Genomic DNA, 25,526 nt, shown 5'->3' on the forward strand with positions numbered 1-25,526 from the left:
GATTTTTGCCACACTTCCCAGGAAGTGGTCATCACAGGGGGACGACCCTGTCCCTGATTGGAGAACCAGGGCCCCCCTGCTTTTCACCCAGGAGCAAGGATAAAACTGGCAGACCTGCCCCCACTCCTCAGATCCCCAACAAATTTCAAGGAGAAAGAACTTAAGGAGAAGAAGGACTGCCCTGCTGGACCCCTGGCCTGCACCTGGAACCTGCACTCAGAAGGACTGCACCAGCTGCACACTTGGGCTTCACCACAAGAAGGACTTTGCCTGGCTTCAACTGGTTCAAGGAGGGACTCCCTGTTTGCTACAGGTGAAAAATTGCTAACCAGAGTCCCCTGCACCAACTCCTGAAGAAAGCGACCAGCTGACCACTGTCCAGTGGCCAAAAAGGAGTTTGCGCCAGGTGCATTCTGGGAGTTGAAGTCCGCACCCCCCAAGGACCATCACAGAACTTCTGGACCCTTGGGGTGAGCTGTGGACCCCAAAAGAACCTTAAAAGAACATCTGGGTGAAGCCCCAGAAGTTTGGAAAAGATTTGAGAATTTTTGGAAAAAAGCTCCAGAGAGGGACCGACCCGCCGCGGAAATTCTAGCCGGCTTGCCTCAACCGCGACCCGGCCTGACTTCGTGGTTCGTCCCGGTAAAGAAAAAGATCCAAAAAAGAGACTAAGTCCGAACGTAAAAAGTTGACCGGGACCTCCCAGCCATCGTATCCGAGAAGGGCTCCATGGACGTCGGATCAAGATCCAGGTTTATCCCGGTCGAAGGATTTTCATCTCGAAAAAACGACTAAGTCCGAAGGTAAAAGTCTCCACCGAGGAAACCCACATCGCGTATCCGGACAAGGGCTCCAGGAGGTCGGATTCAACTGGCAGGTTCGTCCCGGTGAAGAAAAACTTCAAAATAAAGACTAAGTCAGAAGGTAACTTTTTAACCGAGGCCTCCCGCGACCTGTAGCCGAGCAGGGCTCCATCGCGGTCGGCCTGAAAGTTTGACTTTGCCCCGGTCCTGGTGCAACCAGATGACCCGATGGGCGCTTTTTGTTTCTAAGCGCTAGAAAATAATAATACTTTAAAAATTCATATCTCCGGTTCCCCTGAACCGATTTTAATCGTTTTTGTGTCATTTTAAAGATAAAAATATAAGCTATTTTTATAAATTGGTTTTGGATTTTTAAACTGTGTTTTATTTAATTACTGTTTTGTGATATTTGAATGCTTTACACTTTGTCTCCTAAGTTAAGCCTTAACGCTCGATGCCAAGCTACCAAGGGTAGAGCTGGGATTAATTTACTGAGACCTAACTGTACTTATGTGGAGGTTAGTGGCTTGTTGCTAGGTGTAGGTACCTACCTGCCCTACCAATAACCCATTTTCCAACATGGGGTCTATGTTGCTGGCTTTGGGTTTGGCAAGTTCATTGATGATGGTGAAGAGTTCTTTGCTGTTTTGAGAGTTGTGGTCAAGGCGTGTCTTGTAGTGATCTCTTTTGGCGGTGAGTATGAGTTGGTGATGGGTGGGAATGGTGGTTTTGAGGGTGGAGAAGTTGGTTGTGGAAGGACCTAGTCTCCATATTTTCTCAGCTTGGTGGCATTTGCGCTTGGAGTCTTGGAGTTCAGGGGTGAACCATGGGGCTTTCTTGATGTTGCGGGTGGCGATGTGTTTTCTGAGGGGGGCTAGTGTGTCTGCGCAGGTAGTGATCCATTTGGAGAGGTTGTGTGCTCCTGTGTTGGGGTCGTTGGTGTGGGGGGGGGTTATGGGCCAGTTGGGAGTTTAGTCTTTCTGTGGGGATCTTGTCCCACATGCAGTAGGGTGTGGTGTGTTGATGGTAGTGTGTGGGGGGTTTAGTGAAGGAGAAGTGGACGCAGCAGTGGTCAGTCCAGAGGAGTTCGGTGGTGTGGGTGTAGGCTATGTGTTGGCTTGAGGTAAAAATTGCGTCAAGGGTGTGTCCTGCTCAGTGGGTGGGTGCGGTGACCAGTTGTTTGAGTCCGAGGTTGGTGAGGTTGTCTATGATGGAGGTAGTGTTGTGGTCTTGTGGGTTTTCTAAGTGAAAGTTGAAATCACTGAGGATGATGTAGTCTGTTGAGGTGAGGGCGTGCTATCTGATGCTGTCGGCGATGGTGTCGCAGAAGGCGGGGCGTGGTCCGGGTGGTCTGTAGATTAGTGTACCTCTGAGGGTGGAGTTGTTGTTCATGTGGATTAGGAAGTGCATGTGTTCAGTGTTGTCGATAGTGTCTTGGGAGCTGGTGGCTATGGCTATGTCAGGTTCTGAGGAGGGGTTGGTCCAGGTTTCTGTGAGGAAGGCGATGTCAGGTGAGTGTGATGTGATGAGGTCCCAGAGTTCTATGGCATGTTTGTGAAGGGAGCGGATGTTGAGGAGCAGGCAGTTAAGGTGGTTGTGGTGGGTGGCTTTGGTGTGGTGTGTGATGGGTGTTGTTGCGGGGTGTGTTCTGGTTGTGGGCTGGTGTGCTGCGGGGTTGGTTGGTGGGGGCAGGGTGGGTGAGTCTTGTGTTGGGGGTGTTGTGTTTGTTGAAGGTGGGGTCGCTATGGTTGGTGTGTGGTGTGAGGGATGATGAGCAGGAGAAGTGGCAGGTGTAGCAGGTGAAGGGGCCATGAGTGTGTGTGGGGCTAGATTTGGTGCATGTGGGGTGGGGGCCTGGGTTGAGAGAGTGGAGGGTGAGGGGGGAGTAGGTGTGTCTGAGAGGGCCAGGGGTTCTGGCGCTGGGTGCTGTCCAGGCGCGGACGGGCACAGACGGGCTTGCCTTTGGCGCCGCGGCTGCCATAAGAGGAGGGGAGGGTGGGAGTGGCAGCTGGGAGGCGGGAGGGCCTGTCCAATGAGAGGGCTGGGGGGTGGGGCCACATCGGACAAAGGGGACGCAGCGGCGGGAAAATTTAACTAGAGGTGGTGAGAAAGGAGGGGGGAGGTGTGAGGGGCCGCAGGGGACGCAGCGGCAGGGAAAATGGACAATGGAGCGGTGAGAAAGGAGGGGCCGCAGGGGACGCAGCGGCAGGGAAAATGGACAATGGAGCGGTGAGAAAGGAGGCGGGAGGGGCCGCAACGGCAGGGAAAATGGACAATGGAGCAGTGAGAAAGGAGGGGGAGGCGGGAGGGGCCGCAGGGAACGCAGCGGCGGGAAAATGGACAAAGGAGCAGTGAGAAAGGAGGGGGGAGGCGGGAGGGGCCGCAGCGGCAGGGAAAATGGACAATGGAGCGGTGAGAAAGGAGGCGGGAGGGGCCACAGGGGACGCAGTGGCAGGGAAAATGGACAATGGAGCGGTAAGAAACGAGGGGGGAGGCGGGAGGGGCCGCAGGGGACGCAGCGGTGGGAAAATGGACAAAGGAGCGGTGAGAAAGGAGGGGGTAGATGGGAGGGGCCGCAGGGGGCACAGCAGCGGGGAAAAAAGCAAAGAGGGAACGGGCCAGGATGTGGCGCGGAAGGCGGAGCGGGGAGCGACCTACCTGCAAGCATATTATTGCCAATTGGGCTATGTGTTTGGAAATGTGTTGCCTAAGTTTCTAACAAAGGCAACTGGGAGACAAATGCTCCCAAGAGCCTTACAATTTGGAAGATTTTTGATAACCTCTGAGACCTCTTCTATGGAAAAAGAGTTTAATATTTAGGAAGAGGCCTCCAAAGGCAAACTGGTGATCGATAAGGAGCCTTTTGGTGGTATAGATACATTTCCGGTTGGCTCGAATAAATACTCTTAAGTACTCTTACAATATAGTATAGATACCCTTAAACAGGTTAAAAGCTCTTAATTACTCTTTAATACTCCTAAATACCCTTAATACTCTTAAATACAATGCATACTCATAGTATAGAATACATTAACTTAATTACTCTTATAATAAATGCTCTAAAATACTCTTATGATGATCCATTACTATGTACTCCATTAGTATGCAGATCAACAAAATTATTTGTTTAACATTTTATGAGGGGATGTTGCAATATGTTGATTTCATTTTTCATGATTGCTAGCCAAGCTAGGTATTTCTCTAAATATTTGCTCTCTTCATAACACTGCTGCAGATAAATATTTTATTTAATTGAATTTCTTTTTAATTGCGACCCTTTAAGTTCTCTTTAACTATGTGCCACTCTTCTTTTTTTTCGGTGAGCTATTTAATGTTAGACTCTGTGGAGGAAGCCAGACCCTTACTCCTTGATCCTCTATGTTTTAGATTCTCTTTTTTAGGGGCAAAGGCAAAACGCTCCGTCTCCTGTAGTAATCTCTCTTCCAACCACGCCCATGTCACATCAGTCACTTTCATTGGTTCGAGGGCTTGCATTTTAAAATCCACTTGCTTTCATTTGTGAAAGGCATGCATATGTCATGCCTTTTCCGGTGTTTAGCCCACCTACACAGCACCGGTAAACTACTAAAAACATACGAGGCTCAATGTTTTCAGCATGGTTTCCGGACTACTTTATCTGTTTATTTTCCACGCAGCGCAATCGCGCTGGGGTTTACATAGCGCGAGTGAGCTCGGTTTCTCCGTTTTGAATTTCAACACGATCGTGCTGCATTTTACATAGTGCGATCTTGCTGCGTTTTTTTCTTTTAATTTGTTTGGCAAGGAAAGTCCGGTTAGGAGTTTACAACGCTAATAGCTCTAACTCGAGCAAATGCGAGACACATTGCATTGAAAATGCTTCTTCTACTTGCTGCTTCATGGGAAGTAAACAGTCCATGCAGTGTCACAGTGTCAAACTACAGTCAAATCTGCCTGCTTGATATTTCTAGTAAAAACATCTAAAAATAAAAGTGTCTTTTAAACGAATTTAAACTTCCAGAGGTAGATTGTTAAATGTCCTCCTCTTGATTTGCCAGGTTCCAGTGGTAGCTAAATATTTATTTCAGTTGCTGAATGATCCGGGAAGTCATCCAGAAAAAATAGTTGTTCGGTACACTAGTTAATCTAAAACCAGGAAAAATCCAATCGATCTGCTGTAAATGCTGGATATCCAACTCATTTCTGACTGAACAAATTAGCAGTGGTTATTTCCCCCTTCAAGGGTCTTGTGGCATGTCTAACAAAAAGACAGTGCTTGATTCCTTTTCCACTGTCTGGGTATCTTTACTCAGTTTATCAGGAGACTTGTCAACGAGGGAGGCTGACATAAAAGTAAGCATAGTGGAGGCGGAGAATCGATTTGATTGACCTCTTTCTTTGACACCAACATCCATTCTGCTCTTAGCTGCAGGTAATTTGCCAAGCTCTAAAGTAGGTATTGTTCCTGATACAGCCTCAGGTTGCTGCTCCTTCACAGGGGCTGCTTTTAAGAATGGAGCAGGGGCATTGGCTTGACTGACACCATCCTCAGGAGCAATACCACTGACCTGGTCAGTGAACTGCTCTGCCTCCCGTGGCTCCACCTGCTAAGTAGAGCCCTCATCCTTTGTTTGTCTGAACTCCTAGCCCCTATCAGGAGTTCGAGGCCCTCCTCCACCCGCAGGCTTCTGCTTGCACCTCATCCCTGGTGTCCAGTGGGAGAGCTCTGCTTTCCTACTAGGCTGCCTCTCTCCTCCTTTTTCACTGCTCCTCTCTCCGTGTGCTCTTTCTTCCATGTCTGCCCCCTCCGTGCCCCTGCTGCCATTCGCTCTCCTCTGTGCCCTTTTGACTTGCTTTACTTTTGCCTTTACTTTTGCCTTTACTTTTGCTTTACTTCTGCCTTACTTTTTCTTCACTTTTGCTTTACTTCTGATTTCCCTCCACTCTCTATCTCACTCTCGCCCTCCCACCTCTCTCCCTCCCCGCCGCTGCTGCGGCCCTGCCCCCCTCCGCTCCCTTGCGCTGCTCTCCCGCCACTATTGTCCCCGTGGCCCGCCCTCTTTTTTCATGCAGTTTTCACCCCCGCCTCCAGCTGTCCTCTCCTCCCCATACTTAATGGTGGCTGCTGTGCCGCTGCGCCACTGGTGCGCCAAAGGCAGACCCGTCTGCACCCATCTGCCCCTGGATCGCGCCCACTGCTGGAACCCCAGGCTCTCGTCCCTCCCACTGCCGCCATGCATGTCTTCATTACGACAACGCCACCCTCCTCACCCTCAACACCGGCTGCTCACCTGCCTGCCTTCAAGCCACCCCGCAGATCACCCGCGGACCCTTCTCCTGCCGGAACTGCACCTTCATCAGCATTCACGCCAACGACCCACCCACCAAGGCAGGATGCAACCATCTCAGATGCATCCTTCTCAACACCCGCTCTGTCCACAAACATGCCGTAGAACTATGGAATGTACTTGACTCAGCTTCCCCAGATGTCACCTTCCTGACCGAAACCTGGATGAACCCGTGCTCAGCGCCTGACATCGCCATAGCCATCACCGACAGGAACCGCTCCAACAACCCAGGAGGAGGCATCGCCATTGTCCACAAGAACACCCTCAGCATCATTACCAGCACCGAAGACACCCTCAGCACCGCTGAACAAATGCACTTCCAGATCCACACCGTCCCAAACACCACCCTCCCAGGGACCCTCGTCTACAGGCCCTCAGCCCCGACAGCAGTTCAGTGACTCCATCACCTACGTCATCATCAGGCACGCTCTTGCATCCACTGACTACATACTCCTTGAGGACTTAAACTTCCACATCGAGAACACCAACGACTACAACACCACCACCCTGCTCAACAACCTCTCTGTTGGAAATGGCCTTTCTTCAGGGTCACCCCCAAACTTTTTGCCTTCCTCCTTCTCTTTTTCTGACCTCATTTTTGCTGGCTTTAGGACTCTGCTCACTTTACCACTGCTAATCAGTGCTAAAGTGCATATGCTCTCTCCTTAAAACATGGTGACATTGGCTGTTACCCAACTGGCTTATTTAACTTATTTGTAAGTCCCTAGTCAAGTGCACTACAGGTGGCCAGGGCCTGTAAAGTAAATGCTACTAGTGGGCTGCAGCACTGGTTGTGCCCCCCACATAGGTAGCCCCTTACCATGTCTCAGGCCTACCTCTGCATTGCCTGTGTGTGCAGTTTCACTGCCACTTCGACTTGGCATTTAAAAGTACTTGCCAAGCCTTCAACTCCCCTTTTCTACATATACATCATCCCTAAGGTAGGCGCTAGGTAGCCCATAGGGCAGGGTGCTATGTAGGTAAAAGGCAGGACATGAACATGTGTGTTCTATATGTCCTGGTGGTGTAAAACTCCTAAATTCGTTTTACACAGCTTTGAGGCCTGCTCCTTTCATAGGCTAGCATTAGGGCTACCCTCATATACTATTTGAGTGGTAGATCCTGATCTGAAAGGAGTAGCCAGGTCATATTTAGTATGGCCAGAATGGTGATACAAAATCCTGCTTAATGGTGAAGTTGGATTTTATATTACTATTTTAGAAATGCTACTTTTAGAAAGTGAGCATTTCTCTACATTTAAATCCTTCTGTGCCTTCCAATCCGCATCTGGCTAGGTTTAGTTGACAGCTCCCTTGTGCATTCATTCAGACAAACTCCAAACACAGGATGCTCAGACACACTTGCACACATCTGCATATTGAATGGGTCTTCCTGGGCTGGGAGGGTTGAGGGCCTGACACTTACATGTCAAAGGACAGTAGCCTGCCCTCACACAAAGGACTGCCACACCCCCTACTGGGGCCCTGGCAGACAAGATGGAACTGAAAGGGGACCTTGTGCACTTTTAAGCCACTCTTTGAAGTCCCCCCACTTCAAAGGCACATTTGGGTATTTAAGCAGGGTCTCTGACCCTACCAACTTAGACACTTCTGAGGTAGACACTCTATTTCAACACAACATTTCCTGGAGACGAAAACCTGAACTAGAACCTGCAACCTGCCAAGAAGAACTGCCTGGCTGCCCAAAGGACTCACCTGACTGCTTTTCTGCAAAGGACTTCTGCCCTGTTGTTGCCGTGCTGCCTTGCTGCTCTTTGGCTGTGCTGAGAAGTGCTCTCCAAGGGCTTGGATAGAGCTTGCCACCTGTTCCCTGAAGTCTCAGGACCAAAAAGACTTCATTCCTGCAAAATAACTCCTTGTGTGGTGAAAATCGATGAACAGCCTGCAAGAAATAACGCACAGCCTGCATTTCGGTGAGGAAATCACTGCACGCCGAACCGGAACGACGCAGCCCAACTTCGCAAGGAGAAGATCGATGCAGCGCCAGTGTTGCGACCGGAAATTCGACGCACGCCCCACTTAATCGACGCAAAGCCGAGCCGGAATGACACAGCCCGACTTCCTGAAAGGAATCGACGTTGCGCCTGCCGTGCTGAAGAAATGTCCACGCATCGCCCACCGGATCAATGCAGACCCTGTGACTTTGTCCTGCAAGCACCAGATTTCAATGTATCATCCCTGGGGCGTCCGAAAACCCGTCAACCCGAAAAGGATCCAAGTCCGTGCGACAGAAATCGACGCAAAGACTTCCCTGCATGGAAAATAAACGATGCATCGTCTGTGTGTGCCGGAAAAATCGATGCACACCTCCCCGTTTTCCATGCATCTCCTCCTTTGTGGTCCCTTGCATATAGTTGGTACGCAAACCAGGTACTTTGTGCTTGCAAGAGACACTTGTTGCTTTTTAGGAGACTAAAGACACTTTATATCATTTTTACAGTGACATTTCAATGTATACTTATTGACTCTTAATTGTTTTGACCTGCATCTTATCAGATAGATTCTAAACACTGTGTGGTGTATTTTTGGGGTGTCCTACTGTGTTATTGCATGATTTATTGCACAAATACTTTACACATTGTCTTCTAAGTTAAGCCTGACTGCTCAGTGCCAAGCTACCAAAGGGTGGGCACAGGATAATTTGGATTGTGTGTGACTTACCATGACTAGATTGAGGGTCCTTGCTGGGACAGGGGGTAACCTGACTGCCAACCAAAGACCCCATTTCTAACACTCTCCAACCTAGGCCTCAAACAGCTCATCACGACACCCATCCACTCTGCAGGACACACACTCGACCCTATTTTCTCCGCCAGCAAACACGTCTCCTTCAGCCACACCACCGAACTCCATTGGACAGATCACAGCTGCATCTACTTCTCCTTCGAGAAACCCACAACACACCATCACCCGCAACAGATTCCACACCGAAGAAGGAACAAGGTCACTGAAGAATAACTAATCACTACCCTCTCCTAGAACCCACCCATCGACACCACCGACACTGACACAGCTGTCCGCAACTTCAGCCAATGGATCGACACCTGTGCCAACACTCTCGCCCGATCAAAAATCCCAGATGCACCAACAGAAAGGCCTTCTGGTTCACCACTGACCTCCAATAATCTAAGCAGACATGCCGAAGACTCGAAATGAAGTGGCGCCATAATTAGACACTGGACAGCCACACAGCCTTCAAAAACCCCATCCACAGACACCACCAACTCATCCGGACCGCCAAGTGTACAGCCTTCAAAGAACACATCAACACAACGCACACAGCCATTAGGAGCTCTTCAACATCGTGAAGGAACTCTCCAACCCCAGCTCCAATGCCAACAACATCCTGCCATCACAAGACCTCTGCGATTCCCTAGCCTCCTACTTCCACCGCAAGATCGCAGACATCCACGACAGCTTTAGCACTCAGACCCCCACGGCAACCACAGACACCACAGACTCACCACCCACCAGCTTCCTGCTCTCCTGGACCCCGTCAATGACAACAACACCATCGAAATCATGAACACCATCCACTCCGGCTCACCATCCGACCCCTGCCCTCACCACATCCTCAACAAAGCAAGCTCTGTCATCGCACCCCAACTCCGGAAGATCATCAACAACTCCTACGAGTCCGCCACCTTCCCGGAGAGCTGGAAACACACCGAGATCAACGTCCTCCTCAAGAAACCCAAGGCGGACCCAAAGGACCTCAAGAACTTCCGGCCCATCTCCCTGCTCCCCTTCCCGGCAAAAGTCATCGAGAAGGCTGTCAACAGACAACTGACCTGCTTCCTCGAGGAGAACAGCACTCTGGACCCTTCCCAATCCAGATTCTGCAGCAACCACAGCACAGAAATTGCCCTTATCGCTGCCACCGTCGACATCAGACCCATACTAGGCAATGGCGAAACCACGGCCCTCCTCCTCCTGGAGCTTTCAGCCGTGCTCGACACCATCTGCCACCACACCCTACGCACACGCCTCAGCAATGCAGGAATCCGTGACAGAGCCCTGGACTGGATCACCTCCTTTCTCACCGACAGAACTCAGAGTCCGCCTCTCTCCATTCCGCTCTGAAGCCACCAAAATCATCTGCAGCGTACCCCAGCGTATCCCTCAGCCCGACCTTCTTCAACATCTACATCTTCCGCTCGCTAACATCGCCCGATCTCACAACCTCAACATCATCTCATACGCCGATGACACCCAGCTGATCCTCCCCTCACCAAGGACACCACTAAGACCAACCTCCATGAAGGAATGAAGGCCATCATCGAATGGATGAACATTCTACAAGTCTGAGGTCCTCATCTTTGACTCCACCCCCTCCGCATGGGATGACTCCTGGTGGCCTGCCACACGCGGATCTGCTCCGACTCCCACCGACCACGCACACAACCTAGATTTCATCCTGGACTCCTCACCATCCATGACCCAGCAAGTCAATGACATCTCCTCCTGCTTCAACACCCTCCACATGCTCTGAAAGATCTACAAATGGATCCCCACGGAACCAGCATAACAGTCACCCTAAGCCCTCTTATGCAGCAAACAGGACTACGGCAATGCCCTCTACGCAGGAACCACGGCCAAACTCCAGAAAAGGCTGCAACGCATCCAGAACGCCTCTGCACGCTTCATCCTGGACATCCCCCGCCACTGCCATATCACAGGCCACCTGAGAGACCTGCACTGGCTCCCTGTCAACAAGAGAATCACCTTCAAACTCCTCACCCATCCTCACAAGGCACTGCACAACACCGGACCAGAATACCTCAACAGACGGCTCTCCTTCTACACCCCGACCTGACAGCTCCGCTCCGCCGACCTCACCCTCGCAACCGTCCCACACATCCGCAGAACTACAACCGGCAGCAGATCATTCTCGCACCTCGTCACCAAGACGTGGAACACTCTTCCCACCCACCTGCGTCAGACCAAGGACCTCCTTACCTTCAGGAGACTTCTCAAAACTTGGCTGGTCGAGCAGTAGCAGCCCCCACCCCCAGCACCTTGAGACCCTCATGGGTGAGTAGTGTGCTTTAAAAAATTCCTTGATTGATAAACCCTGTCCCTGAATTTGGGATAGTTATTTGTCGCTTCAGCATTTCGATACCAACGTCTTTTATTTTATCTCAACATGCAGCTCCCTTGCCATTGTTCTGATGAAGAAATGCTTTTGATTTACAGCCCCTAATGGAAGGACATGTGTTTGTGTCTGTTCTAGCCGTCTTGTTATGTGGGAATTTGTCTTCATTGGACCCAGTATATTTGCCAAACATTCCCTGTTCAATTCGTTATTGTCACAGGTAGGTAGGATTCTCAACCATACCCGGGGGGACGCAATAATGAAATGAAAAACAAACTGTGACAGTGCAATTAGGAAATCAGCTCCCTGAAAATCTGATGTGCAGGTGTTAGTTTCTTTTCTCCCAGTTCCTGCGATGAACCACCATGGGGCAGTTATGCCACTAAACCTCTAACCCACTGTCTTCACTGTGAGTGGTGTTGGATCGTCAGCCTCCACCTTCCTTTTCTCAGTTTACGCAATGCAGCAGTTAGTCTTCTGCCTTACAACTTCTTATTCTTGTGTCCTTGTCACCAGATGAGTTTCTACAGGCTTCTGTATACGAGGCATCTCATCCTCTCCATGATGCCTCCAGTAGTTGAAGTGCAGAAGAAATAGTGCCTTTCTATTTTGCATTAATCCCGAAACGGTGGCTGCCAGGCACACACTGAGTTTAGAGCTAATCAAGGAAAAGCAGCTGTTGGCTGTAATTTACCCATCCTAGGTTCCCGCTCTGGGAGGTGTTCTGCGGCAGTAATTCACATTGTGCTGACATGGCTCGGTCAAAGGCTACATCTAAGGGATACATAGCTTCCCTATTCCCTCCTAGTGCCAACATCATTGAGGGATGATTACGTGAAGGCAAGACGTTGGTGGGTGCTGTAGACTAGTGGGACATAAATGTGCATAATACAATACAATGCTGAAGTGCTGACAAAACACCATTAAATGAAGATACCAGAAAGGGAGAGGTTGGAATCCAATCAAATAGGTATAGTCCAAATCCAATATTTTTTAATGAGACATTTGAACAGTTAGGAGGCCAGGAGAAAGTAAGTATTTAGGAGTCTTCTTAATCATAAGTAGTTCGACTCCGGGAAGGATTGGGGCCATTTTTTAGTCTAGGGCTGTACACTCTCAAGGTCTGCTTCCGTTTTTAGACGACTTGAAAGATGTTTGATGGATTATGTGGGCAGGTGATTACCTGGGGTTTATTGTTAGGGTGTAGTGATAAATGGGATCAGTTTTGCCACAAGTCTTGTGGACGCTGCATAAACCCATGAATTGAATCACAGCTTCCATTGGACAGCAGGGGAAAGCATTTAAAACAATCTTTATGTGCTAACAATTTTTAAGTTTAAGATCGGTTTGAATACCTGGTTTTGTAACCTTTGTAAATTAGCAGTGAGTCCCTTGAGTAGGACCATGTTGGTGACATCTATTCTGAATAAACATTTACCTGACTCCAAACCCTTTGGTGAATGTTTGGAAGATTTGAGATCAGGTGTTGTCCCACTGTATTTGTGAGAGGATGTCGAATCTTTAGGCCCATGGATTAGCTATCATCTCTCTTAGACTTCCTATATTGAGCACTATACATCCGAATCCTTAGCCATTCTTTATGCTGTAAAGAAACCGAAGTACTTGTTGCAATCAAACAGTTTTCCTTTCATTGTACAGTCCTTTATCCTCGAAGATTAGTTATGACAATTGCATCCTAAACTGAACTCTTCTCTGCCATTATCTTCTATTTGGGATTTCATCCTCTCTGCTGCTAGACTCATTTTTGAAACCAAAAATATGATCACATCACTCCTCAGATGAAAGATCGGCATTTGCTCTCGCTAGAAGCTAAAGTAAAATCTGAAGGATCTTGCACTACCTACAAAAGCACACATACATGTGCATAAACACCTATGGCCCACCCTCTCCATGTCAGGGGTCTCTTATAATCTTATCAGTATCTTAAAATATACCCTGGAAACATAAAAATGAATATGCACGTAAGCAGCATCTCACGTTTTCTCTGGTCTTCCCCTAAATCTGGAGCTCCTTCCCTATCAAGATCAGAACTTCGGAGACCCAGATGATCCTCAGAAAAAAACACTCCAAGCATATTTTTCAAATGATTTTGAAACAAGCCTTGGGTCCATGATGTTTTCATCAGTATCGTAGCTGTCCAATTTACAGTTTTTCTCCCACAGATTCTACTGCTGACCCTCCCCAGGCTCATCTTCCAGCTCTGTCAACCGCTTCCTCTTTCACTAGCCAAACCTTTCAGACCTATCCCTCTTCTCCCTGGGCCCCAACATTCCTAGTATCTCTAGTCCTCTCCCCCTGGTTAGTTTGAATATTGCCTGTTGTGCATTCCTTTTGTAAGTGATGGGGGTTTTCACACGTTTGTTCACCGTAAAGCATGCCAGTATCTTTAGATACTGTGTTATATAAAAATGCAAAAAATAACTAAAAATAAAAAACAGCCATACCATGATGAGCGCCCGTGTCAATTCCATCCTACGATCAGTTTGGAGAAGTTAATATATTTTTCTGAGGATGGATAGATATAGATTGATACCTTCGACTACACTGTAAATAAGACATTTAAATCAAAATGTGTCCTCAGGGCACAGTTTTTGACAGATTGACAGGGCATGTCCATAACTTGTGGCAAGTCAAAAGATAGGGAGCTAGGCTCAGATATCCATTTTCAAGTCTGTCTGTTTTTTCCTCCGTTTTTATACAGGACACTCCTCTTCATCCAGTTGAGTCCACGAAAAAACATGAGGTAATAACTGGATAGTCCAGTTGGTAGTTTTGCAGAGTGATCAAGTCATCAATGAAATAGTACTAGGGTTGCACGTCATAAGTATACGTTTATGTGGGGTAACTGGACTCCATAGAGTGAGGAGTGTCTACAAAATGCAGTGAATGTCCACAAACATACATGTATTTTTACATGTAGTTTCATACTCTAAAAATGTGTGTCTTTCCAGGGCTTAAACGGGAGGGAACACCTCCATGTTTCCTAGGGGTGTACGGGAAGGGTTTTATCCTTGTATTTTCCCCGTTGAATAAAAAAAACCCATAAATTATAAAAGTACATGTGTAAATGAACATTACAGTATTATTTTTTCGCCCACATCTAACTGCAGTGAAAAGTCTGCGCGGGTGCATTGTGCAAAGCTGGAGCAATATTGGACATCTATGGCCATCACAGTTTCTAGGAATACTGCTGGATTCTTGGATAACCCCAAAAGGTAGAAATCTACGCAAAAAACCAAAGGTTAACTAATACCTGCCTTTTGTGAATCACACCCATAGGGATACTAATTCTCACTGCTTTCCCTTTCTGAGCCCATTTTAATTCCTCAGTTTTCAGGGGTCCTACGTGCACCCCGTGACCAGCATATCCTTTAGCTAACATGTTGGCACGGACTGTTGCCCCACTGATGACAGACCAGAACAGTTCCAAAAATAGGAGCTGCAGTTCATATTCAGGAGAGTACGCCTGCCAGACCGCCTGATAAGACATAGGGAAGATGGAATGCGCCGACCCCAGGCTGGTGATAACGGCGGCGTTTGACATTCCACTGCAGTGTGTAGGCCCAGGTCTCCCTGGTGACATCCGGTGTGTGCGCGTCTCAATTCAGCTTAGAACATCTTGCCTTGTACATTATCGGTAATTCAATTTCAAGTACTCTAGTCCTCTGCACTGCAAATTAGAAGCCTTAGGAATAGGCATTTCAATTATTGAAAATGGTTAGCCATTTGCCTAGAGCCCTTCAGAAATTAAAATGATTTTTTAATTTGTATTTTGCTGTTCTTCTTTTAGCATCATCGTTAGCTTATTTTTTTATTTGTCACTGGGTACGTGTAGGCAGACCTCATTGGTATGGTACAAGAATACTGATGTGTGAATATCGTCTGACATAAATATTATGTATTAAATATCATTTACAAAAATGTTGTCCTGTTGAAGTTAATAATACCAAATCTTCATCCATTGGGACGGCATTTTTCTGAATGATAATTAAACCACGATATTTATGTCAAACAGTTTTTCTCCGTAGGATATTCTTATATACAACCTGCGTTAGTAGCATGCGTTTAAGTGAAATGATTTCAATCAGTAACATTTGTACATTAAACAATATCAATGAAGTAGTAAATTGACTCAGTAGATTTTGCCAATGCGCAGGCCGTGGCCTCTACTCTTATTGCGAGGTGCTTTCAAGTTGCCACCCTTGCATGCACCCACAGGACTCTCATCATGTCTTTCAGCTTGTTTCACAAAAAAGCCCCGCAATTTTAACAGATTGATTTACCAAATACTGAGCGAGAGCTTCAGCCTGACACACCTTGTCGCCTGTGATCATTTAACCTTGAGATTATTTTGAAAACATGGCTCTTGCCTAAGACTTTCAAACAATCCCTTATCCTCCTTCCAAGTACATAGCACAAAAGAGGAGGGGCGGTTTCTCTTTTAGGGCTGGCTACTCTCCTCTGAAATTCCTACACATTCACATAACAAATATTGAATAGATCGATTTGTTTAGAGATAGGACGGTTTCACTAAACAAATGGATGCATTTAAGTCTGGGCTTTCTGTCCCAGGCTGCCCGCCCTCCTTCGCTTTGAAGCATGGAAGCCAGCCAATAAATCAACTTTTTACACTGTGAGGCACATTGCAGGGCTGACTGCACTAAAGCCCTTCATTTCTGTTGTGGTCTGTGGCAGTATCCACTATAGGCCAATGACGCTTTCAGCATCAAGATTTTGGGCGTCAGAGTCTTCATCCCTGTGTGAGGGCAGCCATCTGTCATTGACAGACATAGATCCCACCCTTTTCCCATTCGTCATGCAGTAGGAGTGGATGCAAGCACATGTAATTTAGGCCCATATTTATGTAAAACGATGCACAACTGCGCTCTTAAAGTTGTGTGTCAAAAAATATAGCGCATGCTCACACCATTCCCTAGGGCCATCAATGCGCCATATTTAAAAAAAGACGCATAATGGCGCTGATGACTCGCTAGTGTCTGAAAAAAAATGCTAGCCGGTGCACAATGACATTTGGGAAAATGGCGCTAGTGGGCCAAAAATGACATTAGACTGGTTGCTGCTAGTCAGCCTAGCGTCATTTTTGGCCCACTAGCGCCATAAAATGACGCCTGTCAAATTATTGACAGGAGAAATTAGCACCACCCCAATGTCCAACACAGGGGACAAGTGTCCCCAGGACTACCCCAACACAACCAGTGCCAGCCAGGGGCACTGCCCAGTGGCACACAACACACATACACGTAACCTTACCTGGGATGGGCTCCCTCCTCCAGTAGTGTCCCTGTGGTGTGGGTGGTGGTGATGCTGGTGTTGGGGTGGGCATCTATGTGCCCATTCGATGGTGTATCCCCATGGAAATGTGCCTAACAGCACTTTAACACCTGGTCTGACCAGGTGTTAAAATTTGACCCTAATTGGCCTTAGCGTCATTCTTTAGGTCTGCCTCCTTAGTGTGCGTCATTTTAGCATTGGGAGGTAAATATGACAATGGTGGGGCTAGCGTCATTTTTAGGAAGGGAACGCTTACCTTGCATATCATTGTTAGCGCTTCCTAAAAATGTTGCTAACCCAGATATTTTTACGCTAGATGGGTTCAGCGTCAAAATATAAATATGGAGTTAAGTTAGCGCTGCTTTAGCATAAAAAAAATTACGCTAAGGTGGCGCTAACTTTCCATAAATATGGGCCTTAGTGCCTTGTCTTCGGTAATGGTAAGTGTTATAATGCTAATCTTGTGTTATTTTTATTTTACTGAGACCCCTTGCCACACTAATCTCCCCATGTGACACCCCTGGCTCCGGCTGCAGATCGCTGGCTCCTTTAGAAGTGGAGTTGCTGTATTTGTTGCACGTGAAACGTTTCAAAACGACAAGCATGGTTCTTACTCCCTTGCAAAATGGATCCAAATATCCGAGTCAAGCGCAAGGGGAGAAATACGTGCTTATAGTAAAGGCAGTTATCTGTTGTATGGTGTTGACACTACCTCCCTGGTGCAGGTCATGACCAGTGGCCGACACCAGGGAGGGAGTTAAAAAATCTCACCAGAGTATTTTTTGTTTTTTAAAACCCCCGAGAGACACAGAAGATCTTCTGTGTCTCCAACACCACCCGCCCCTTTGTGAGGTCAGCGCTCCACGAGGCGCGTTGACTTTACTGTTTTGTTTTCCCCATTGGAGCTGTTGGCGAAAATGGCCCCAAACGGCCTTCCTGATGTTTGGGAAGGCCTTGTTTGAAAGGGGAGACTCTCTCCTTTCAAACAAGGCCTTCCTGACCAGGTTCCCTGACCCTTGATCACAGCACAGCTGCGATCGAGGGCCAGGAAACCCCACTAGACATCAGGAATTTCACTTGGGGAGGTTGGACCCCTCAGCCAACGGGCCGCCCCACCCAGGGGCAATTTTTTTTAAATTCAAGGTAGGTGTCCCCGGAGGGGGGGGGGTGCGATCGCGCCGGATGGCCCCCGAAAGAGATATATATATATATATATCAAAAACGAAGTTGTCCTCATGTGAAAGCGCACTCCCAACAGGTTATATAAACGGGAAGAAAAAGCAAAGCCAGCAACTCACAGTGAATTCTTTAGGCAGTTTCATTATTCCAGGCCTTAAGTTATAAAATCATCTCTGGACACGTGTTTCAAGGTCAATCCTTTCTTCAGCAGAGAAAAATCTAAAAGTGTTTCACCCTCGTAGGTGCAGCCAGTGCTGGAAGTGTTCCAGGAATTTCTTTCTTACTGCAAAGACCGGCATGGCTTCAGCTTGTCTAATTACAGGCACCTGATTAGTCTCTTTGAATACCAGTCCGCCCCAGTGGGCCTCTCAAGTGAGTAACAGTGCATGCTGGGGCGGACTAGTATTTAAAGAGACTAATCAGGTGCCTGTAATTAGACAAGCTGAAGCCATGCCGGTCTTTTCAGTAAGAAAGAGATGCCTGGAACACCTCCAGCACTGGCTGCACCTACGAGGGTGAAACACTTTTATATTTTTCTCTGCTGAAGAAAGGATTGACCTTGAAACACGTGTCCAGAGATGATTTTATAACTTAAGGCCTGGAATAATGAAACTGCTGAAAGAATTCACTGTGAGTTGCTGGCTTTGCTTTTTCTTCCCGTTTATATAACCTGTTGGGAGTGCGCTTTCACATGAGGACAACTTTGTTTTTAATAATTAACCGGCCTGTCCAGCCAGGAAGGCAGCACCACTGCACATCGAAGCAGGTCTGTGTGACTAAAAATGGATTGTCAAATAAGAGCAATCAGGTTAGGTTATTCACAGCAAATCTGACAATTTTACTTTGGATTCGCCTACAAAGGTTTTGCACTTTGGGTCATTATTTCGTTTGGCTCCAGCACCCCACTTGGGGCAAAATGAAAAAATTGCAGGACCACCACAACCAGCATGCACTGCCCACTTGAGAGGCCCACTGGGGCGGACTAGTATTTAAAGAGACTAATCAGGTGCCTGTAATTAGACAAGCTGAAGCCATGCCGGTCTTTTCAGTAAGAAAGAGATGCCTGGAACACCTCCAGCACTGGCTGCACCTACGAGGGTGAAACACTTTTATATTTTTCTCTGCTGAAGAAAGGATTGACCTTGAAACACGTGTCCAGAGATGATTTTATAACTTAAGGCCTGGAATAATGAAACTGCTTAAAGAATTCACTGTGAGTTGCTGGCTTTGCTTTTTCTTCCTGTTTATATAACCTGTTGGGAGTGCGCTTTCACATGAGGACAACTTCGTTTTTGATATATATATATATATATATATATATTCTTTTAAAGAAATTGACAGGGGGTCGCCTGTGGGCAGGGCGACCCCCTGTGAGGGAAATTTTTTAGTAGTTGTATGGCCCCCAAGGAAACTATACAACTACTCAAAAAAAAAAATATATATATATATGTATATATATATATATAGATATAGATATATATATATATAGATATAGATATATATGCCACCAGTTGTCTTGTGGTTGCAGCTTGCATCTTCAAAGCAATGCACATACTTCAACTGACGCGTTTCAACTGTAGCTTTCTGCTACAAAAGGATCAGACTTTTGTCTAGTGGCAGTTTTGGTGCCATTAAGAAGCGCAGCAGGTTTATATGCCTACTGCAAAGAGCAAATCTGTATTTTATGTAAATAGCTGAGTACATTAGTAAAGTCAACCATTACCTGCGATATAACACAAGTGAAATGTATGTGCGGGGGGGTGGCTATGGACAGATGAAGGGCATTTTGCTGGGTGGTAGTGAGGGAATCCGAGGAGAAGGACATGGGAGTGGGAGAACCAATAAATATTGTTGGACTGGGCGCTAGAGGTGCTAAAGACTGTGACGATTGGTATGTGACAAGGTTTTTTTTGAGGGTCCTGAAAGAACGTGCTGATTGAGGGAAGAAGCGCAGGTAAGGTGACCTCTACTGTTGCACGTAGCACACACACACCAGCAATTTTGTGACTGTCTACGTAGGCTAGTGTTTTAGAGTAACAGTTTATCCAGTAGCAGAGACGGCATCTCGTTGGATGACTGCTGCTCACACCCTCACTCAGGTTATAGAGGACAGCTCTGACATAAGATCAGAGACTGAGACAGCAAATACTGAGCATCTGAGGGATAGGACAATGGCGCAGACTCTGGGAGTGATTTGTCAGTCGTCGGAGTTCCATTCAATAACTCCTCTTCCAGTAATTATGAGGGAGGTGATGAGGAGAGTCCTGCTGTCCCTTCGCAAGCACAGTCTGTGCAATGGGACAATAGTGGGTTAACCCAACCCAGAGAGCAGGTGAATGAGGCAGCAAGCACAGAGAGAGAGAGTGCTCTCTTGCGAGCTCCCCAATGTAGTTCAGCCCCAAATTCCACCACCCAAATCGTATTGTGGAGACATCAAAATTACATATCACAAAACAAACTGGTTATGTAAGGCAGGCACCTGTGTTTTTGGTCCTGGGCTCGGCGGCCATATAGGGAAACATACTAAACCCAGACATTTCTGGAAACTAGGCATCCGGTGGAGTCCACAGAGGTGTGACTTGTGTGGATTCCCCAATGTTTTCTTACCCAGAGTATCCTGCAAAGTTGAAATGTTGAATAAAAACTCTTATTTTTTCTTGCATTTCTGTCACACAAACTACAGTAATATGCTGGGATCCACAAAATTCCTACCACCCAGTGATTCCTCACCTATCCTGATAAAAACACTACCCCACTGGAGTTCCTGTACCTAGTGCCTGCATCAGGAATGGATCACCCCAGGGTCAACAGTTGCCTCATGTAAGGACCAACATTGACCGTTGTGTGATCTATTCCTGTCGCGGGCACTAGGCCTACCCACACAAGTGAGGTACCATTTTTATCTGGAGACTTGGGGGAATGCTGAGTGGAAGGACATTTGTGGCTCCTGTCAGATTCCAGAACTTTCTATCACCGAAATGTGAGGAAAAAGTGTTTTTTTTGCCAAATATTGAGGTTTGCAAAGGATTCTGAGTAACAGAACTTGGTGAGAGCCCCACAAGTCACCCCATCTTGGATTCCCTAGGTGTCCAGTTTTAAAAAATGCACAGGTTTGGTAGGTTTCCCTAGCTGTCGGCTGAGCTAGATGCCAAAATCCACAGCTAAGCACTTTGCAAAAAACAGGTCTGTTTTCTTTTGGAAAATGTGAAGTGTCCACGTTGTGTTTTGGAGCATTTCCTGTCGCGGGCACTAGGCCTACCCACACAAGTGAGGTACCATTTTTATTAGGAGACTTGGGGGAACGTTAGGTGGAAGGAAATTTGTGGCTCCTCTCAGATTCCAGAACTTTTTGTCACCAAAATGTGAGGAAAACCTGTTTTTTTGGCCAAATTCTGAGGTTTGCAAAGGATTCTGGGTAAGAGAACCTGGTCAGAGCCCCACAAGTCACCCCATCTTGTATTTCCCTAGGTGTCTAGTTTTAGAAAAAATGCGTAGGTTTGGTAGGTTTCCCTAGGTGCCAGCTGACCTAGAGGCCAAAATCCACAGCTAGGCACTTTGCAAAAAACAGCTCTGTTTTCTTTGGGAAAATGTGATGTGTCCACGTTGTGTTTTGGGGCATTTCCTGTCGCGGGTGCTAGTCCTACCCACACAAGTGAGGTACCATTTTTGTCGGAAGACTTAGTGTAACGCAGGGTGGAAGGAAATTTGTGGCTCCTCTCAGATTCCAGAACTTTCTGTCCCCAAAATGGCAGGAAAAAGTGTTTTTTTGGCCACATTTTGAGGTTTGCAAAGGATTCTGGGTAACAGAACCTGGTGAGAGCCCCACAAGTCACTCCATCTTGGATTCCCTAGGTGTCCCATTGTCAAAAATGTGCAGGTTTGGGAGGTTTCCCTACGTGCCGGCTGACCTAGAGGGCAAAATATACAGCTAGGCACTTTGCAAAAAACAGGTCAGATTTCAATGTAAAAATGTGATGTGTCCATGTTGCGTTTCCTGTTGCGAGCATTAGGCCTACCCACACAAGTGAGGTACCATTATATCGGGAGACTTGGGGGAACACAGAATAGCAAAACAAGTGTTATTTCCCTTTGTCTTTCACTACATTTTTTTTCCTTCCAATTGTGTGTAAAAAAGACGTCTAGTTGAGAAATGCCCTGTAATTCACATGCTAGTATGGACACCCCGGAATTCAGAGATGTGCAAATAACCACTGCTTCTCAATACCTTATCTACTGCCCATTTTGGAAATACAAAGGTTTTCTTGATACCTATTTTTTCACTCTTTATAGTTCAGTAAATACATTGCTGTATACCCAGTATAGAATGAAAACCCATTGCAAGATGCAGCTCATTTATTGCCTATGGGTACCTAGGGATCTTGATGAACCTACAAGCCCTGTATATCCCCGCAACCAGAAGAGTCCAGCAGACATAAAGGTATATTGCTTTCAAAAATCTGACATTGCAGGAAAAAGTTACAGAGTAAAACGTGGAGAAAAATAGCAGTTTTTTTCAGCTCAATTTCAATTTTTTTTTATTTTAGCTGTTCTTTTCTGTTGGAAAACCTCGTAGGATCTACACAAATGACCTTGCTGAATTCAAACTTTTGTCTACTTTTCAGAAAGTTGTAGCTTTCCGGGATCCAGCTTGGGTTTCACACCCATTCCTGTCACTAACTGGAAGGAGGCTGAAAGCGCAAAAAATAGTAAAAATGTGGTATGTCCCAGTAAAATGCCAAAATTGTGTTGAAAAATGTGGTTTTCTGATTCAAGTCTGCCTGTTCTCGAAAGCTGGGAAGATGGTTATTTAAGTACCACAAACCCTTTGTTGATGCCATTTTCATGTAAAAAAACACAAGCCTTCTTCTGCAGCCCTATTTTCCCATTTTATTGAAAAAAACAAAATGTTTGCTGTATTTTGGCTAATTTCTTGGTCTCCTCCAGGGGAACCCACATACTCTGGGTACCTTTAGAATCCCTATGATGTTTGTAAAATAGGACGCAAATTTGGTGTGGCTAGCTTATGTGGACAAAAAGTTATGAAGGCCTAAGCGCAAACTACCCCAAATAGCCAAAAAAGGGCTCAGCCCTCTTGGGGGGCGGGGGGGGCGGGGGGGGGGGGCAAGGCCCAGCAGCTAAGAGGTTAAAGCTGGCCCTATCTTCATGCCCTTAACATTAATGCCACAAATATGGATTGATATGCGAACAATGAATGTTAAAGTGTATCAGCCATTTAGTTGCTCTTATTTCACGTTTTACTCAATATTGCATTCCTCAATAGAGTTAGCTGTTTCATCATGCTGTGTTTCTGTGCATTGTATTACTCTTCCATAGTGCATACTTTGAATCATAACAGGTGTTTATGAGGGGCTTCGATTGAGAGCGCTGGTGCTGAAGCTGAAGGCAAAGCAAAGTGCCTGACAGTGTGTTGGATTCTGCAGAGGACACCGAAATAATGGTCATGTATTCCAGTTGTAAATTAAATTCAGTGTAAATGTGTGTGAAGGGGTGTGTAGAGGTCACAATATTTAGAAGGCAAAAGCAAAATGAAGTAAAGTGCTTAAATGTGAATGAGTGCAGTGTATAGTTGGGTTGGTAAAATGAGGGAGATGAGCGGGAGTGCATTCAGTGGAGAGGGAAAAGAGGGTGCTGAAGAGGAAAGAGAGGAGGTTGAAAATTAAACAGCTAACAACTACTGGCAAAGCCAATAGTACTGACAGGTTTTAGGTGTATGTCAGTTGTTGTGTTATGTTTCTGAATGCAATAACATCTCAGAGAGCAGAGCGAAACCAAAATACAGGCCGGTTGGCACACTATGGGAATCACAGAAATGTATTTTACATGTTCCGTTTTAGAGAGCCCCCACTTTTTCATCCCACTTAGAGATCTGTCTGCGTGTATATTTCTGTATGATTGATTGCAGCCAGCAGCTATGGGTGCTTCCTAATGCCTGGTTGGGCCATTGTTTTCCAAAGCTGGTGCTGCATGCAGTGCAAGACACTGGGCAAGCACACAATTTAAAGGGCCTGAAGTTGTACCACTGTACAATTTGCACATTAAAGTAACTGTTGAACGTATTAATGCAGTAAGATATGGGACAGTTTTTAATGTGTTTAGTATTTCAGGACTATATGTACCCACTGCTTTATAAACCTTGCTTTCTCACTAAATTCATTTGCTTTCAAGTTCACCATTTGTCAATCTTTTTTCAATTTTCTACAGGGAGGAGGACTCACCTTGGACCACATGTCTGTCCATTTAGCTTGCTTGCTTCACTCGCTACATAAAAGGCATACCCAATTTTTACACCTCACCACTTTCAAATGTCACCAGCCGCCCTGAACGTAAGGCAATTTAACTATGTGTCCCCATCTGCAGGATCCACTACCCTGAAGCATTCTCTAGATAGAGCAGCAAAACGTGACTAAGGAATGTATCATCTCCCCCCCACTACAATGGGGTTTCTAGGCTTCAACCCCTGTGACCCCATATAATCCACTGGACAGTCATCATGATTCATTTCAACTGACATTATTTTTATCTGAAAAGTATTCTTGCTTGCAGGTGGCAGTCTGGTTTCAGAATACCAAGATGTAAATCTCTATGTTCTGGGACCAATTTTCCTTCAGTCCTCCCAGCTATTCTTTTAAACCTTGCCTGTGTTGGAGCTTATCTGCTCCTCAAAAGCTAGTTCCCCGGGATGGGAACACAAAGTACAACAGCCCTTCTTTATTTTCATGTGAGCCCTCTAATTAGTTTCTATCTCCCCTTTGATTAGAAACAAGCCCATCTTCCGTGTTTTGGCAACCATACAATTCAAAGGGTAATAATTAATTGATCTTCTCCTAATCTGATTGTACAGATCTTCACTTTCTTTGCCCTCATGGGTGCTCCACATTCACAGCTGTAGACATCCCAGTCCTGATGAAGACCCCAATCAAATAATTTACCACTATAGTGGTTGAAACATTGACCTACTTACTATTGGGCTGCTGTAGCGTAGAAAAAATATGTGTTCTTAAACTTTGGCTACCTGTCAGAATACACTAACCTGAAATCAAGATCCTGCAGAGGCAATAAGCAGCACTTCTCTTTGCTGTAACAATGAACAGACACTTACAATAGGAATGCATATAGTTAGCATTTCACCCAGGGAAAGATGAATGGAATAAGAGAGAAAACAGAGGCAATGGATATCACCAATCTGACTCTTCGCTCTTTTGATTGCTGTTCCCTACATGGGTTATAGTGGACCATCTAAGAACAAGATTGCACCTTTGTGATTGTGTCTCCGTGAATACCCTTTGGTAATACACAAAATTCCTCCAGAATATATCTGAACCTCTGGCTCTTTTGGGTACTAATGAAACTCTGGTTATGGTGGGAATGTCGCGCACATCGTGTATAATTGTGTTCGGCTGCTTTGGGCACCCGACTGCGAGTATCTGGTATCCCAGTTTTGATTTTTGGCCCGTCAACACAATAAGCTAGCATTTTTGCTGTGGCCTCAGCCTGTTCTTTGACATAAATAAGATGAGTACTGGGCCTGTCCTATGAGCTGGAGGGGTGCATCAAGCACACACTTATTAACAGAAAATGGATTACTTTCCCTGTTACGACTTTAGCATATAGAACAGTGGTGATAGTGTACCATGTTTTGGGAATACATAATTGTGGACAGACTTTTTTATCTGGCGTGGAGGCCTACTGGCCCACTTGTGTAAAATTCTGCCTCTATAAGCTTACCTAAATCTTAACACCCACATCTGAAGTATATATTGTGCTTATT

The 25,526-nt window shown here is 46.3% G+C and overlaps 1 protein-coding gene across 3 annotated transcripts in view; it reads left to right on the plus strand.

Annotated features, from left to right (window-relative positions):
- Positions 1 to 25,526, plus strand: part of LOC138287679 (cathepsin E-like) — a 228,399-nt gene that overhangs the window by 14,979 nt on the left and 187,894 nt on the right. The window contains exon 1 of one of the 3 annotated variants that reach the window (XM_069228322.1): positions 18,159 to 18,367. The exons of 1 other annotated variant lie outside the window; for it this stretch is intronic. In XM_069228322.1, coding sequence (XP_069084423.1) covers positions 18,344 to 18,367 — 24 coding nt within the window. In that variant the 5' untranslated portion in view covers positions 18,159 to 18,343. Of the gene's footprint in view, positions 1 to 18,158; positions 18,951 to 25,526 lie in introns of those variants that run through there. One more of the 3 variants, XM_069228321.1, reaches the window with a different exon arrangement.

Source organism: Pleurodeles waltl, chromosome 4_1, assembly GCF_031143425.1.
Source record: "Pleurodeles waltl isolate 20211129_DDA chromosome 4_1, aPleWal1.hap1.20221129, whole genome shotgun sequence".
Lineage (NCBI taxonomy): Eukaryota > Metazoa > Chordata > Amphibia > Caudata > Salamandridae > Pleurodeles > Pleurodeles waltl.